General features: G+C 34.5%; 1 protein-coding gene across 1 annotated transcript; it reads left to right on the plus strand.

Moving 5' to 3' along the window:
- Positions 1–9365: 9365 nt before the first annotated feature.
- On the plus strand, positions 9366–14627 carry LOC110927173 (IQ domain-containing protein IQM2). Its single transcript, XM_022170793.2, has 9 exons — positions 9366–9522; positions 11108–11530; positions 11627–11741; positions 12224–12289; positions 12403–12491; positions 13053–13143; positions 13266–13505; positions 13597–13698; positions 13836–14627. Exons 2-9 carry the CDS (start codon positions 11166–11168, stop codon positions 14520–14522), a joined length of 1755 nt encoding a protein of 584 aa, XP_022026485.1. The 5' UTR covers positions 9366–9522; positions 11108–11165; the 3' UTR covers positions 14523–14627.
- The last annotated feature ends 3830 nt before the right edge of the window (positions 14628–18457 follow it).

Raw genomic sequence — 18457 nt, forward strand, 5'->3', positions numbered from 1 at the left:
ATTTGGAACTGATCGCTCATTGCCTCATTTAATAATTTGATTTGTTATCCGACAACAATCACGACAAACACAAGTTAACCCTAATCCCAACATTCATTGTGATTTAGATGGTCAAAAATTGAGGAAAATAATGATTTAGATTTTCTTCGTAATTTATAATTAATCTATATTTTATTTCATTATCCGAATAAGTCTAATAAACCTGAATTTGACTCGATTTCAAATAAGCTTAGTAGAATAAGTTCATTCAAACTTCAAGCAAATTCGAATACACTTTTCAAAACTATTAATACAAATAATCCGAAATTTGACTTATTAGACTCGATGAACACTCCTAAGTGAAAGAAGAGGGACGCGGGATAGCTAATATGGTTATACCACTCTATCTGTGTAATGTTTTGTTGAAATTATCACACGTATCATATTTGTGGAGTCACCGTAAAAAAATACTCATTATACGCTTTATATAAATTTAAAAAATCATTAGTGTTACTTGACCCGTTCCAATATATGTAGCTCTAGACGTCTAGTGAATATAAATGAGTACTTGTGCATCCAAAACTAGGAAGGTGCATGTGCTTAGAGCCTTGGTTATTAGCTTCAATACAATGGGCTTTAAAGTTTAAAGCACGCGGAGGGTCGGTGAGGTGGGTAGACACCAAGAATTGTGCATAGCATACCTTTTGTCCCTCTTAAAATATGTTCATATTATCACCTTATAATTCATCATATTAGATTTTATAAGGTAGTATCTAGGACCCGTAATTTGTTGTGGGATCGTTAAAACGAACAAAAAGTAAAGATGAAAACATTGAACCACGCATGGGCATTAGGGCATGTTAACTCACAAAAATTAGACCAAAAGTAAAAATAGAAAAGAGTAACTACGTTGAGTGTTAAACCACAAAAAATAGACGTAAAAACGTCGAAACACACTTACGTTGCAACGTGTTAATTCGCAAACTTTAAACCGAAACGTTAAATGGCAAATTTGTAAAATAGAAAAGGATAGGGGAATAAAGTTGAAAGTGAAAAAGTGTTGGGTTAAATGAAGAATGTAGTTTGTAGAAGATGAAAAGTAAAGGGATTAAAAGTAGAAAAAAATGTGACAAGATTGTAGAAGATGAAAACTTAGTTAAAAGTGAAAAAAAAAATGAATTGTGATTTTGTGAGGGAGGGTAAATTTGCTAATTGATATATAATTAATTAATTAATTAATATATAATAGTTAGAATTCCAAATATGAGTGATTTATAATAGTTTGACTCTTTGTATTTTTCTAGTGGTTTGTTTAAATTGATAACTATCTTTTTCTCTATATACAATGGGATGATTATCAAACTGCATATATAGTAGACTACATGAAATTATCAAGAGATATAATGAATGATCTAGAAGTCTTAGTTTTAAGAGGCTTTAATATCAAAAGCAAAATGTTTAATAATACTTTTAACTTCTTGAAACATGTTTAAAACGTGTATTTACATGTTTAAATTCCTACATTTCTATGAGCGGTCATTTTTGTTAGGTTTCTAGATTAAAATATAACCAGTAGGGTAAATTACTTTTTGAGTCCCTGTGTTTTATGGGTTTTAACTAGTTGAGTCCAAAAGCAAAAAGTTTAACGACCTGAGTCCCTATAAGCATTTTCTTTAACCATTTGAGTCCAAATTTCTAACACTGTTAGAATTTTTTGGTTAAGTATTGTTAAATGACCAAAATACCCTTATAATTAAAAAATAAAAAAATAAACGATTATTAGATTTTTTTTTCTCTTTCTTATATATCTCTTTCCTAATCCCTTTCTCTCTCTATGTACATTCCGTCTTTCTTTCTCTCTTTACAGACCACTGCATCCCCACCACCTCCACACAACCACCGTCACCACCACACAACCACCGTCACCACCACAGCCACAACTACCGCCGTCACTCGTCACTCGCCAACCACCACACAACCCGGTAAATCGAACATTGAATCTACAAAAATCCATGAGCAGGTGGCGGTAGATCTGATTAATGTTAAGCCTGGTCAGAAGATTCTCGATTCTGGGTGTGGTGTCGAGGGGCCGATGCGTGCAATCGAGGCCACTTATGTGATGATGCTTGTGGGAATTTTCTTGAAATGCCTTTCGAGGATAAATGTTTTGATGGGGCGTACTCAATCGAGGCCACTTGTCATGCTCTGAAGCTGGAGGATGTGTACAGTGAGATTTTTAGGGTTTTGAAGCCCGGGCCGTGTAGTTATGTCAAATAAAGAAGGAACTAAACTAGGGCGTGTAGTTAGAACTCATTGGAAGAGGGTCTTTTGGTGATGTGTATCAAGGGTAATTTCTTGAATTTTAATCTGCAAGTATTTGATTATGATTTTCATCATGTGCATAATGTTGATCTTCCACAGGTTCAACCGAATCAACCGCTGGATGGTGTGATCTTTCACAGTTTTAGTTTGCAGAAGTTGATAATGATGTATGGTGTGATCATCAAGTCGACGAAGCTGATACACTCGACGCTTCTTCTTCTTCGCATTATACAGAGAAAGTTGAAAAGGTGGGGCGAAGTAGGTGTTGGTGATGGTGGTGCGAAGGTGACTGTGCTGGATGTTTGTGGTTGAGGTGGTGGTTGGTGACGGAGGTGGTTGTGGCTGTTGTGGTGACGGTGGTTGTGTGGTGGTGGTGGGGGATGTAGGTGGTTTAGTGAGAGAGAAAGAAAGATGAGAGATAGCAGAATGTTTAGAGATGGAGAAAGAGATAAGGGGAGAGATACATTTGAGAGAGAGAAAATCTAATTATAATTTATTTATTTATTTTATTTTTAACTATAAGGGTATTTTGGTCATTTAACAACACTTAACCAAAAAATTCTGACAGTGTTAAAAATTTGGACTCAAATGGTTAAAGAAAATGCTTATAGGGACTCAGGTCGTTAAACTTTTTGCTTTTGGACTCAACTAGTTAAAACTCATAAAACACAGGGACTCAAAAAGTAATTTACCCTAACCAGTATGAAGCACCCTCTCCCTGTGTTGCGACGGGCCTATCAATATTAAACTTGCGACGTGTTAATGCGAATAACTTAAACTAAAACGTAAAATATAGAAAAGAATAATTAAGTTAACTAGGACCCGCGCGTTGCGACGAACCTGTCAAACATAGAAAAATAGACTATGTAAAAACGTTGAACCAGACACACGTTGCGTCGTGTTAACTCACAAAATTATAGAACGAAACGTACAACGAAAAATTGCGTAAGATGAAAGGTATAGAGAACCAAAGTTAAAAGTATAAAAGTTGTGAGGTTAAATAGTAAAAGATGAAAGTTTTGACTTATAAGTAAAAAAACAAATAATTATGAATTAAAATCACAACGTTTTTTAAAATCTTCCAAAGCACGAGGTATATCGGTCCATACACACAAATATCGTAAATTAAGATTTAAGAGTATGTAAATATTGTAAATTTAAAGTCGTATTTGTTAGTCCAGTAAATATTCATAGAATTGTCTAAAAATTACTAAAAATGAAAAAGGAAATAACATAAACAATGCCTTGTAATTATTTCATATATAAATAACTAACTTTTTCATGCATCAACACTTGTAACTTATGCTTTGGAGATTTTTCAAAAAAAAAAAAAAAAAACTTGACTTTTTAGTTTTAGCCCAAAGGTTTTTACCTTTTGCAATTTTAACCCTACAAAATTTGTTTTTTCCACTTTAACTCAAAACTTTTCATTATTTGCAATTTAACTTCACAACTTTTGTCAATTATACTTTTCGTCTTTGGTTTAACGTTTTTACGTTTCGTTACGTATAGTTCTAAATTTTTCGAGTTAATACGACGCAACGTACGAGTGTGGTTCGACTTTTTTTATGTTTTGTTTCAAATTTTGCAAGTTAACACGGCGCAACGTGCATGTGTGGTTCAACGTTTTTACCTCTATTTTTTCATGTTTGACGGGTTAGTCACAACACGCAGATCCTAGGTCGAGTCAGTGTTGATGGTCGATCACGGTTGTGTGACATTAGTACTATTTGACACCGTTTTACGCCCCGCTGCAACGCGGGGTGTGCTTTGGGGGTTTTCCAAAGAAAAAATGGTTATGCATATGGTTGTCGTAACCTTGACTTTTGGGGTTTTCCAAAAAAAATTGATTTTTTTTACTTTTCACCCAAAAGTATTTCATAAATTACCTTAAACCCAAAACTATTTGTTTTTTTTTTTACTTTTAACCCAAAACTTTTTATCTTTTGCAATCTTTCCTCACAACTTTTTTTACTTTCAACTATCCTTTATAGTTTTCATTTTCCGCAAATTTTCCGCTTTATGCTTGGTTCTAAATTTTGCGACTTAAAACATCGCAACGTGCGTCTTTGGTTTAACGTTTTTATGTTTCGTTCTAAATTTTGCGAGTTAACACGACGCAACGTGCGTGTATAGGTGAATGTTTTTACATCATCTATTTTTTCCCGTTTGACAGGTTTAACATAACATGCGCGTCCTAGGTCGACTTAGTTATAACTAAAGAATCTACGCCGCATTGCGGCTGGTCTCAATTCTAGTTATATATAACATTTCAAAAGGGGTTTCACAGAGTAAAATCAACATTTTCATTTTCTTTTTGTCTTTTTTTTTTACTATCAACATTTAACATTCTCATTTACACCTCTTACTTTATAAAGCTTTGTAAAATATCATTTTGATCCCTCTCGAGTTTTATGTGCTAAATTTTATATATGTGAGTTAAATATGATACGTTTTCGTGTTTATTTTTATGTATGTTTTCGGGTTGTCTACATTTTATCAATACGTTTTCATGTTTATCTTTATGTATGTTTTCAGTTGGTTTACGTTTTGTCATATATAATACGTTTTCATTAGGCGGTATAAATTCAAGTTATGGTTTTAGTTTTGTCGTATATAATACGTTTTCATTAGGCGATATAAATTCGAGTTACTTTATATTTCAACGCCGCCACGCGTGGTACCGTTCTTTAATATAAAACACTATTTTCTTACGTGTTTTTAAAGTATGTTTCGTATAAATCCAAGTTAGTTTACGCTTTGACGTAAATGATCCGAGTCAGGTCAAATATAATATGTTTTCACTAAACAGTATATAAGTTCGAGTTACTTTACGTTTCGTCGCCGTTATAGCGCGCGTTACCATTCTTTAACTTAGAAATTACTATTATCTTACATTTTTTAAGTGTGTTTCATAAATTTAAGTTGGTTTACGTTTTGATGTAAATTTTTCTTGGCAATACGTCAGGTCAAATATAATACGTTTAGGTGCTTATTTTATGCATGGCATAAGTGTTGTTCGAAAGCAAGTTGGGTTAAATATTTAATGGTACAAATTCGAGCTACTTTAAGTTTCGACACCGTCGCAACGCATGAGGGGTCAAATTCTAGTTATTAACAATGGATGAAAGTGTAAACTCAAATTAAGATTTCATGAAAAAAATATTGAAGTTTTATTTGATATTTCCATATCTGTTTTGGAATGCAAGGAAAAATTGGTCTACTGGTATCATAAAGAATGAGAAATTTCCATAAGTAAAGGTCAAACATCACCCTATTAAGTTTACAACTGACTAATTCGAGTCGTCGCTAACGTACGGACTGGGAGTGACCAACTGAGGAATGAGAATGTATTTTCGTTTAGACTAGCTATGCATTGTAAAATTATTTTATTTTTTTTAAAAATAGTAATAAAAGAGAATTAAATAACTAGTATTTTTTGAGATATAGTCCCCTATAAAACAGAGAAAAATAATCTTATTGTCAAGAGCTTGTAAATTGCTAATTAAAAAGAGAGTTTAAATAGAGTCTAGTTAAACCTTTTTCTTTTGGTTTATAGGTTTGTTGAATTTTTAAGGTCAAAAACTAATTGCCCAGAGTAGGGAGGCAATTACTGACACGACCCGCCGATCTGACCCATTAATCCGACTCGAACCTGACATGAAAAAATAGGTTTAGGCCGACTAACAAGACCCGTTTAAAAAAAGGGGCCAGGTTCGAGTTGACCCGTATTAAAAACGGGCCGGGTTTGAGTTGACCCGTATAAAAATGGGTTGATCTATTAACCCGTTTAACTATTTAGAAAAGAATCTTTTGTATTTTTGTTTTTTTCGTTTCTATTTTACATTGTTAGTTATAATAATGTTAATTTTGCCACATTATAACTCGTTTAAAACCCAACAACTCGCTTATAAATCATCAACTTATATAATTCATTTAAAAATATGGGTTAAACGGGTTCAGGTTGACCGAATTTATATGGGTCGGGTTAGAGGTGAAATCTTTGACCCGAATAATAATATGGGTCGTGTTCGGGTTAAATATTTCAACCCACCAACCCGTTAACCTATCAACCCGACACGATTGACACCCATAGTCAAGAGGTTGTATATTGCTAATTAAAGTTATGAATTAAATGGCTTAAGTTGATAAGATAAATTGCTAAAAATAAACTTATAAGACCTTAAAATTTTGATAACCAATATATGGAAAAACAAGTCTAGTAAAAAGAAACATTTATATATATAAATTTTGCTTGAGAAACAAAGTATTATAATCATCATATATTTTGTGTGTAAAACTAGGATTTAGAGGGTTGCTAAGCTCACATTGCTCAAACTGTTTGACCAAGAATACGTGTCGTGATAAATTTGGGTGAAAATGTGTATTTCTTTAGGTGAGTTGTCCTCTTTATTACCCTTCTCATAGAATTAGAATATGCCTTGAGAACTTAATTATACGAGTTGTAATGGCCTAATGGGCATTATCCCACCACAACGTAAGTCACCCTCGGCACCAAACACTACTTAAGGGTGTAAGGGGCACTCACCTAAGAGGTGAGTCCCCTTTCTTACGCCCAATCAATCAATCAGTGCCACGTCAACTCCCCTCTTAAACTCCCCTAACACCCCATTTTGATGGCGGCACTCCCCTCTTAGGGGAGTTGGGGTTTTTTTTTTTTTTTTTAATTATGCATGTTTACAAATTAAAAAAATATTAATAAAAATAAAAATTAAATAAAAGAGATTTGATTAAATTAAAAAAAAATACATTCAAACTAGAAAAAAAAAATTACATTCAAACTAGAAAAATATAAAAACAAACTACTCGTCGTCCGAATCAACTTCAAGGTGAGGCAGATCTAAACTTCCGAGATGCTCAACGAGATCGTGTTTTAGTCTCCAATGCGTGTCTTCGTCAATGAGCTCCGTATAAGCTGTATCATCGAAGACGGGTTCGACTGGAGGATCTTGAATATGTACCGGTGCTATCGCCCTTCCGTCGTCTTTTATAATCATGTTGTGCAAAATAAGACACGTATACACGATGGACCTTATCTTTCTCACCGTTTTCGAACGCATTGGACGATTTAGTATTCCCCACTTCGACTTTAACACACCAAACGCCCGTTCCACATCTTTTCTTGCGGCCTCGTGTTGCCTCTTGAACTTTTTTTCATTCGGGTCGTGTGGATATGGAAAAGACTTCACAAACACGGACCAGGTAGGGTAGATTCCATCAGTAAGATAATACCCGCGTTTGTATAAGTAGTTGTTCACTTGAAATGGACAATTTGGCGCCGTTCCGTTTCGTTGAGCAAGAAATAATGGAGATTGTTGCAGCACGTTGATTTCGTTTTGTGAACCCGCCGGGCCACAAAAAGCATGCCAAATCCACAAATCTTGAGACGCCACCGCTTCTAACATAACCGTCGGGTATTGATGATCGCCTCTCATGTATTGTCCACGCAATTCTGTGGGGCACATTCTCCAGACGAAGTGTGTACAATCCAGACTACCCAACATACTAGGTAGGTGATGCCTCTCCTCATGAGCCTGATACAATATCACAACGTCGTGGCTCGTTGGTCTACGTAGGAATTCACCGCCATACCTTTTACAGACCGTCTCGCAGAAATATTCAAGGCACTCACGAGAGGTCCTTTCAGACATATTTAAATACTCGTCCCCCTCGTCTGGTGGGTTACCGGTTGCAAGTTGTTTAATCGCCGAAGTAACCTTTTGCAACGGTGTGAAACTTTTCTTCATTCTCCCGTCTAATCCTTCTTTAAACCACTCGTCAAACGCTTCCACGTCACTAACAATTTTTAGGAACAAAGACTTGGACATACGAAATCTGTGACGAAAAGTATCGTCATTAAATTTTGGATTTTCATCAAAATAATCTGCCATGAGTGTCTCATGGCCCCCCTCACGATCTCGACGGACAACTTTTTTTTTACTAGACGATGCCGTGTCTAGTAGCTCCGCTTGTTGGATGAGATTTTGGAAGAAAATTAAGCTAGTATCGCTTGACGATGCATCTCCATCGTCGGGAAAGTTGGGTAGGGTAGAAAGAAACGGAAGCTAGGAATCCATTTTGTATTTGAAAGATTTGAGTTTGAGAGTTTTGGTGTGAGTTTGAGAGTGGTGAGTGTGGTAAAAAAATTGATTTAGGTTGGTTAGATATATATTGTTTAAAAAAGTTGATTTTTTTTTTTTATAAAAATGACCGTTGTCAAATGGTCTTCTTTCGAAATCGTGCCAAACCACGCGGTAACTCCACACCGCTCCCTATCACCGATTCAGGTCCCCGCTTTGATGGCGACGGTGTTCCCGATCGGTGACTAGGGTCACCGCTGCCCTTCCCCGCGAACACCCCGTACACCCTAAGGGGTGCCAAGGAGCTATTCGCTAAACCCCTAAGGGGCGTGACGGAGATGAATGATGGGTTCCACAAGTTATCAAGCAATCACTTTATTTTTATTTATTTTTTATGTTTTTTTCTTTTATTTAATTTTTAATTAAACCAGTAAGCATTTGTGTGGGTGTAGTTTAGTTAAAAGCCTCACTATCTATGTGGCAGTGATGTGACAGAAACATTTATATTTTTCTTATTAATCCACCACACATAGTCTTAGTAGTTGTATTTGATATTATTAATTTGTCACTAATATTTTTCTTCAATTTTTACTTTACGATCTTCTTGTCAGTGTTGTCTTGTTTCTTCGCAAACTTTTGCTTCTTCACCACCACTTTCAAAACTATAAGAGCAGAGAAGAATGATCATATGAAAACCTCGTAATTTCTCACTCATCTATCACCTCCATCACTCAACCTATGTTATACTTATCTCTCACTCTTTTTTATATTCTTTTAAATACAAATAATTTTCATTAAACATTGATGTGCACCTTCACAATCTCTATTTAACCAAGCTTTCATTGTTAAACAATGAATTGAAAAGAAAATCTTTATTTTTCTCACACACAATATTATAAAAAAAAAAAAAAAAAAAACCTTTTTTTCTTTTTTTTCTTTTTCCATCCCTTCAAAAGCTTTCTCTCTCTCTTAACACACCCCTCGAAACTGCGTGATACCTTCTATATAAACAAACCATTCCTCTTTGCCTTCAAATTGTACATACATTCAGTCTCATCATTCTATCAAAAACCAATACAAAAAAAGTACCAAATCACACCCTCATCATCTCTCCAAAAAGGTACCACTTTCCCTTTAGCATTTCATCAATCTTTACATTCTTTCATTACATGCCCACAAGCTTTTCGACGAAATGCGTCAATGAGTACTCACTCTCAAGTTTCGATTTTTCAACAATTTTTTGCTTAAATCTCTTGTTTGCTTCATGGGGTTTTCTGCATTTGTTTGTTCATTACATGCCCACAAGCTTTTCGACGAAATGCGTCAATGAGTACTCACTCTCAAGTTTCGATTTTTCAACAATTTTTTGCTTAAATCTCTTGTTTGCTTCATGGGGTTTTCTGCATTTGTTTGTTCATTACATGCCCACAAGGTTTTCGACGAAATGCGTCAATGGGTACTCACTCTCAAGTTTCGATTTTTCAACAATTTTTTTGCTTAAATCTCTTGTTTGCTTCATGGGTTTTTCTGCATTTGTTTGTTCATGTTGTGTATATGCATATATGTTGATTGTTTCATGCCAATTAGCCTCCTCATTTACTGCTTATCTGATTAATTAGTTTAAGTTTTGTTTGGTAGAGTGATGTCACAGCTCATTACACTTCATCTTGTTTGCTGTTTGTTTGTATTAGGTGTCACTTATAACCATACTGAATTGAATAATATGAAATATATAGATAGATACATTGTGTTTGACTGTTTCTAGTTTCTACAAATGTCCTGTGAGTAAATTACAAAAATCGTCCTTTATGTATGTCACTTATTGCAAACTGTGTCCTTTATCTTTAGTAATTACAGAAAACGTACTCGATGTTTACAAACCCTTGCAAGTTATGCCCTTTACCCCTGACTCAGTTAATTTTTGTGGTTAAATCCGACCAAATGAACCCCACATGAGGGTATTTTGTCCTATGAGTAAATTACAAAAATCGTCCTTTATGTATGTCACCTATTGCAAACTGTGTCCTTTATCTTTAATAATTACAGAAAACGTACTCGATGTTTACAAACCCTTGCAAGTTATGCCCTTTACCCCTGACTCAGTTAATTTTTGTGGTTAAATCTGACCAAATGAATCCCACATGAGGGTATTTTTGTGCTTAAATCTTACCAAATGGACCTCACATGAGAGTAAAATGACCAAAATACCCTCATGTGGGGTCCATTTGGTGAGATTTAACCACAAAAAATTAACTGAGTTAGGGCTAAAGGACATAACTTGCAAGGGTTTGCAAACATCGAGTACGTTTTCTGTAAGAATTAGTTACTGTTTTCGTCCTTATGGTTTGTCAAAAATCACTATTTTAGTCCATTAGTTTAAAATTTGCGATTTCAGTCCCTGTGGTTTTACTTTCGTAACCATTTCAGTCCACCTCATAACCATTTCAGTCCCTGTACTTAACAAAATAATGGATTGAAATGGTTACGAAAGTGAAACCACAGGGACTGAAATCGCAGTTTTTAAACTAATGGACTGAAATAGTGATTTTTGACAAACCACATGGACGAAAACAGTAATTAACTCTTTTCTGTAATTATTGAAGATAAAGGACACATTTTGCAATAAACGATATACTTAAAGGACGATTTTTGTAATTTACTCATGTCCTATTTTTAAATTAGAAACTAATGGAATTTATTAGCAGGAATATCAAGAGTTTAACTAAGGTTCAACCTACCTTTTGAGTTTTGAACAACACTTGCATGGGGTTGTCATTTTCGTGCCCATTCGCAGCGTATACCGACTTAGAATCCGCGCTAAAATCCATCAGTTTAGAGGATGGTGAAGTTAAAAGATTGGGGCTATCTTGTAGTTTTAAGATTCAGGATTTTGAACCATCAGCAATGCAGTTAATGGGCTCTCAAGAAATGAAGATCGAAAGATCTGTTAGTTTTAAAGTTTCGGATAAACATGTTGAAAAGACCGAAATGCCCTCTGAGTCCCCGAGATCTAATCTTGAACCAGGGAGTCCCAAACATGAGGCAGCCACAAAGCTGCAAAAGGTTTACAAAAGCTTTCGAACACGAAGAAAGCTAGCAGATTGTGCGGTTTTAATTGAACAAAGCTGGTATGCGTTAAATCGTTTTTTTAGTTAATTACTAAAGTCATGTAGAGTGTAGTGTTTCTGATATTTTTTTTTTTTTTTTTTTTTGTATTTTGTTAGGTGGAAGTTATTAGATTTTGCGGAACTTAAGCGAAGTTCGATATCGTTTTTCGATCTTGATAAACAAGAAACCGCGATTTCGCGTTGGTCTAGAGCAAGAACGAGAGCTGCGAAGGTAAATTCGTTCAAGGTTTAAAAAAACGGAAACGAGTTTTGAGGCGTTTTCCCTTCGCCTCATGAGGCGTAAGCCTCGAGGCGAACCGAGGCGTGGTTAAAAAATAAATATAAATATTATATATCTTATAAGAATAGTAATACTAACTAAATTCATCATCAAATTCATCAAAATAAAAAAAATACACATAAAAAGACATAAATTACTTGAAATCGACACAAAAACTCAAAAACAAATATCAAAAACCCCTGAGGCGCAGCCTTTTTAGCGCCTCAGCCCCTCTGAGGCGCGCATACAGTATAAACCCCCTGAGGCGCGCCTCAGAATCGTTTTTTGGCCGTTTCGCCTTGAGGCGCACGCCTCAACCATTTTTTAAAACCATGAATTTGTTAACTTTATATCAAATTTTGAATTAGGTAATGTTATGCATCCTTAATAAATGCAACAATATAACTAAAAAATGTTATTTACTTGATATATAGGTTGGGAAAGGCTTATCGAAGAACGGTAAAGCGCAAAAGCTTGCGTTGCAACACTGGCTTGAGGCGGTAAGTTAACGTATCTTTATTTCAAATCATTTATTATAGAATGTGAGTATTTGACTGATATTATTATTATTAATCATTATTAGTTATTAATTTAAACACGTTTAATTAAACAGATCGATCCAAGACATCGTTACGGGCATAATCTTCACTTCTATTATGGAAAATGGTTGCAGTCTCAAAGCAAAGAACCCTTCTTTTACTGGTAAGTACATGCCATAACCTTAATTTTTATATAATATTTAGGAGTTAAAATGCCATTTTCGTCCCTGAGGTTTGACCAATTTTGCGACTTTCGTCAAAGGTTTGTTTTTCTGCATCTGGATCCAAAAAGTTTGAAATCTTGCCACTTTCATCTGACTTGTTAACTCCATCCATTTTTTAACGTTAAGCCAGGGGTATTTTCGTCTTTTTAGACATTTTTTTAGATGATTAAAGGATTTGGGTGAGGAGAAAGTCAACAGAAGTGGATCTTTATTTTTATATTTTTTATTTTAATAAAAATGTCTAAAAAGACTGAAATGCCCCTCATTTAACGGAGTAAAATGGATGGAGTTAACGAGTCGGATGAAAATTGCAAGATTTTAAACCTTTTGGATCCAGATGCGGGAAAACAAACTTTTGGACGAAAGTCGCAAAACTGTTCAAACCACATGGACAAAAATGGCATTTCACACTATAATATTAGTATACATAGCTCATATATATATATATATATATATATATATATATATATAATATAATCTTATATTTTATAAATACTCAGGTTGGATATAGGAGAAGGGAAAGAAGTAAATCTTGTCGAGAAATGTCCGAGATCAAAACTTCAACAACAATGCATCAAATATCTCGGCCCCGTATGTCGCTTTAAATCCACTAAATTATCAAAAAAAAAAAATAAAAAAAAAAAAAAAAATCTAAACACGAAGAATGAATGCTTACCGTTTTATTTGAATACTTATTTTTATTTTTTTTACAGATGGAGAGGAAGGAATATGAGGTTATGATAGAGGACGGAAAACTTGTGTACAAACGGATGGGCGAGTACGTAGATACAACCGAATCATCGAAGGGTTCTAAGTGGATTTTTGTTTTGAGCACATCTAGAACTCTCTATGTTGGAATGAAGAAGAAAGGTTTATTTCAACATTCGAGTTTTTTAGCCGGTGGTGCGACATTAGCAGCCGGGAGATTAGTTTCGGAGAAAGGTGTCTTAAAGGTAAATTTTAACATATTAATCGATTTTGCTAGCTTCAAAACGGTATGTTATGGTTATGCTAATCGTTATTCGGTTTGTGATTATTAAACAGGCAATCTGGCCGCATAGTGGCCATTATCGTCCTACACAAGAGAATTTTCAAGATTTTGTGTCGTTTCTTCAAGAAAACGATGTGGATACGACCAACGTCAAGGTAAAAACAAATATTTTAAGTTTTTTTTTTTTTTTTTTTTTTTTTTTACGCTTATTATTTGATATTATTTGATATTTCGATAGAATATAATGCTGATTAATTTCATTTTCTATTTTTTTTATTATTATTGTTATCAGATGGATTCAGATGAAGATGATACCGACTCATTCGGCAAACAGAGCAGTAGCCTTCATACAAGAACTCATTCTTCGGAAGAAGACGTGAGCGAAAAGGAGCACCAAGAGACAGAAGACGCGCGTGTAGACGTTCATACCTCAAAAATGACTATCATCATGAATCAAATTACTTATTTACCACAAGAATCACCAAAGAAATCGAGACTGTCTCGATCATCGAGTCGAAAACTAAGTACTCTCCGAATACCAAACAAAGACGACGTTTTTACGAGCTTAAACACCAAGACTCACACTGACGAAGCAGATGACTCAACCGGGTCCCACAAGATTCGCACTCCGACAACGCATGACATGTCGGATGACGAAGAAGAAAAGACAAACTTAGAGGACAGTGTTCCTAAAAAATCGATTCTACAAAGAATCGATTCACATAAAGGAACAAAATCTTTTCAACTGGGACGACAGCTGTCGTGCAAATGGAGCACGGGAGCTGGGCCCCGCATCGGGTGCTTGAGGGACTACCCGACCGAGCTCCAATCGCATGCATTAGAGCAAGCAAATTTGTCTCCAAGAAGTACTCCTTGTAACCATAAGTTAGCTAAGAAGAGTTCTTTTTCAAGAATAAGTGGACCTTATAGAACAAGATCTTCCCCAAGCCAAATAAGTGAATTTACAGAAATTTTTTGATTAAAATTTTAATATTTTTTTAGGATGAATATAAATTGACATAGGGATTTTATTCATTCTTTTTAAAGTTCATGTTTTTTTTAATCTTGAAACATGTATACACCATAGTTTTCTTGTTTTTTTTCCCCTTATACAATACATATGGAAAAGAATATTGTAGATTTTACATGTGTATTGTTTTATTAAATGATTATATAATTGTTTTATTAAATGATTATATAATTGTTTTATTAAATGATTATATAATATATAATACTCTTTTTACAGTTGAATCATGAATTAAAGAAAGTTCATTTTCTTATTCCTATTTTTGGTTTCTTTGACTTTGTAAAACATATTACTCTCCAAGTTGTACTTTATGCAAAATGGAGGAACTTTGACTTTTATTAGTCGAAGTTTCAAAGTTAGTGCATTGCTTTGAGTTTTACCTTGATTTTATGGGGAAATGAGGTCTCATTTACTTGTTGAAACCGTGTGTAATTGCACTACACTTGCAAAGTTGCAAGATTTTTTTTTTTTTTTTTATATTAAACTTCATTAAAAACAACCTCCAACCCAAAAGGGCAAAAGGCCAAACACAGACTAGAGACACCCGACCCGACAGTGGCGGATCTAGGATTCTGACCAAGCGGTAACGTTTTATAAATAGGCGGTAATGAAATCGAACAAACGTCAAATTTTTCTAAAATTTACGCTAAAAACGTCAAAAATTTTCCGACCAAGCGGTAGCGGAGGCTACCCCTTGTTCCTCTTTACATCCGCCCCTGCGACCCGAATGGGCAAATATATGATTGAAATTCATAAAAGGAGGAACTTTGACTTTTGATTAGTCAAAGTCTCAAATATCAATGCTTTGCTTTGAGTTTACTTTGATATTATAGAGAAATGGAGGTCTCATTCACTTGTTGAAACCGTGTAAGAAAAGTGTGAAAACATGTGTATTCATGCATTAAAACTTGTGTTTACTTTGATTTTATTGTCTTTAGTCTTTAACTTCCTTTTAAAAAATGGAATTTAGTAATTAGTTTAAAAATATTGGGATTTTAATCCAAATTATGTTGGAGAGTATTGTATGTCATTCATTAAAACTTGTGTTTTAGGACTAAATCCCTTAAAATATAACTTTTTATAACACCAAATCCTCGTACCAACTAATAGTGTTTGTTTTCCCTCTTAAGAAGCTCACGAATTTGTTTTCATTTTAATACGCCTGAAACGCATTGGTGTTATTTTGAGGCAAGACATTTCCTATCAATACAGTATTTCTGCAGTCACGACCAATGTTGGGTTTGCCGATTTTCTCGGAAGTCTGGGACTAAATCCCTAATTATTATTCATTATAATATAAGCAATTTAGGTGATGTGTAACATGCTTGAAGTCATTGTGTCTGAAGTTGAAAACAAAAACAAAGATCCATGAGAACCAAATATTCTTGGCCCTAGGTTTTGGTACAACAATATTATAAGGTTGTTTAATCATAGATATCTGCAAATGGCAGTTGTACTTGTCTGTGGTACCATCTTCAAGGCCCCAGATTTCCTTTGAACAATGGAACATGGTGACTGACTACATGTGGTTGAGATGGCCAACCTTCATTTTAATATTTTTTTAGGGTTTTTGCATTTATTGCCTTGAATGGATATGGATCTTGATGTTTTTAGTTCACACTAGGGATTTAATAAAAAAATTTGATGACTAGTTGCATATGATATACTTGTTTACATTAGAATTACAAGAGGCACAATAATAAGTTTCACTTGCTTGAATGTGCCTCTCAAATTTCATAAAGTAAAGAGGTGAATATCTTCATGGGCGAAGTATAGAAGAGGGGGGGGGGTGGGGGGCGCCTGACCCCCCGAACTTTTTGCTCAGTAGTGTTATATACGTAGTTTTCGTATAGAAATTTTTTGGTATAAACGTTTTCGACCCTCCGGTTCTATAGAAATTTTTGGGTATATACGTTTTCGACCCCCCGTCATTTGGGTCAAGATTCGTCACTGATTATCTTGCTATTAGTCTATTGATGCCTTGGTTCAAGACCCAAGAATCCGGAAAACCGAGGCGTCGGGCGAGAGTTTTACGTATTTGAGACGCCCTGTATTCATATAATATTTATAAATGAAAATGCTAGATAAAATTTAGTACATTGTAAACCTTTTGTCACCAAAAATCTTTTTCAACACCCAAAATCAAGCAAGCTTTATGTGGCAAGAAAACAAATATACATTAAAAACTTTTTCATGTAAAACCCCATAAGCTTTATGTATAGCCTCGGCTATATATACAAGCTAGGAAGCTATATATAAAAGAAGCTCAACTATATTTACAACCAATCAAGCTATATGGCTAAGACAACTCCTAGTGATGATTAATTTCAATCATAGGTTGGTTCATAATTAAAAAAAGCAAAAAAAGAAAAAAAAAACTTATTTCTCTCACAGCATGGTCTAGACAGCCAGTGGCGGAACCAGAACGATTTAGCTAGGGGGTCATTATAAACTTATATTCTATACTGGTTCAAATTAGAGGGTCTCTAAGTTTGTTCTTCAAAAACTCAAAATTTATAAGTAAAAATTCAAAAGTTCCGGTGACCGGAGGGTCAACGGACCCTCTTGACCCCCTTTGGTTCCGCCCATGTAGACAGCCACCATAAGGCCAAATGTTACACGTGTTGTCATGGGTGTGAGAGTGCCACCTAGGCATCCATGCGCTTTGTACACCATGCCCACCAAGTTATGGAAGGGCGTTGCCCCATGAGGGCATGAGTACAACTATGGAGAAAGAGGCATTTAATTTTAATAATATATTTTTTATTTTTTCAACCAATTAAAGTACACAACATTACTCACTTATTTCCACACTCACAATAAAATATTAAACCCTTTTCACAGGGTGAGTGGTACGTCTTTTGCTGTGGAATATAACAATTATTTATAATATTTCTAGTAATATAATAAAATAACCAATAATTGCGGATTTTTTTTAATAAAAAGCTGGTTTTGATTGGGTTTGGTGGGTTGGGCTGGGCTAGGTTGTTAATGGGTGTGAAAAATTGGGTATATTTGGATTGTATATGTATAAGAAAAATAAATTTGTTTTTTGGTTGATAGTTGGGTTGGGTTGGGTTGGGTTGTGAATGAGAGTAGTTTAATGGAACTCAAGGTTGGTTGTGGAGGTTAGTTTTCTTTTGTTTGTGTATCAGGTTTCGGGTATATCCTTTAGGCTCGTTTTTTTTTTTTCTGCCATCCCAAAATATGTGCCGCTTCGAACACCCATTGACTGCGTGCGCTTCCTGAATTTGCGCCGTTGCACTTGGCCGAAGCTCTAGGGCCCCGCTTCCACAGTCGAAGGCATGCTTTTTAAAACCAAGATTAATACATCCAAGTCATATCATATTTCAATTCAAAATTCCAACTTTATTTTGAACAAAATGTGAACCACTTCAACAAATACAATAATACACTTATGATTGTCGAGTTCATGCATGCATAACAACAATAGTTGATCAATCAATTCATGGAGTGATTGAATTGGTTCTTGTGACAAGATGTATGATTATGGGTAGTTGATATTTGGTTAGAGAATCTTAATGTTAAGTTCAACAAGTCATAAACATTTTTGTCGAGATGATAGTGACTAGGTTTTAGATATATCAAGAACTAGGTTAGAACCCCGTGTAGTACACGGGTTAAATAAATGTATTTTTATATAATAAATAATATAAAAATATATATATCTTTAAAAATCTTGTTTATTATACGGGTTGAATAAATATAATTTTATTTATCAAATAATAAAACAATATATAATTGAAAATCTCGTTTATTATATGAGTTGAATAAATGTAATTTTATATATTAAATAATAAAAAATGTTGTATTTTTAGAAACCCCGTGTATTGTACGGGTTGATTAAATTTAATTTTATATATTAA

The sequence above is a fragment of the Helianthus annuus genome, chromosome 2, assembly GCF_002127325.2.
Source record: "Helianthus annuus cultivar XRQ/B chromosome 2, HanXRQr2.0-SUNRISE, whole genome shotgun sequence".
Taxonomy (NCBI): Eukaryota; Viridiplantae; Streptophyta; class Magnoliopsida; order Asterales; family Asteraceae; genus Helianthus; species Helianthus annuus.

Bases quoted from the DNA above. Each gene is read 5' to 3' on its own strand.
- LOC110927173 (XM_022170793.2), top strand. From the start codon at position 11,166: ATGGGGTTGTCATTTTCGTGCCCATTCGCAGCGTATACCGACTTAGAA. The intron at 11,531-11,626 runs GTATGCGTTAAA...GTATTTTGTTAG, and splicing joins GTTTTAATTGAACAAAGCTG to GTGGAAGTTATTAGATTTTG. The intron at 11,742-12,223 runs GTAAATTCGTTC...CTTGATATATAG, and splicing joins CAAGAACGAGAGCTGCGAAG to GTTGGGAAAGGCTTATCGAA.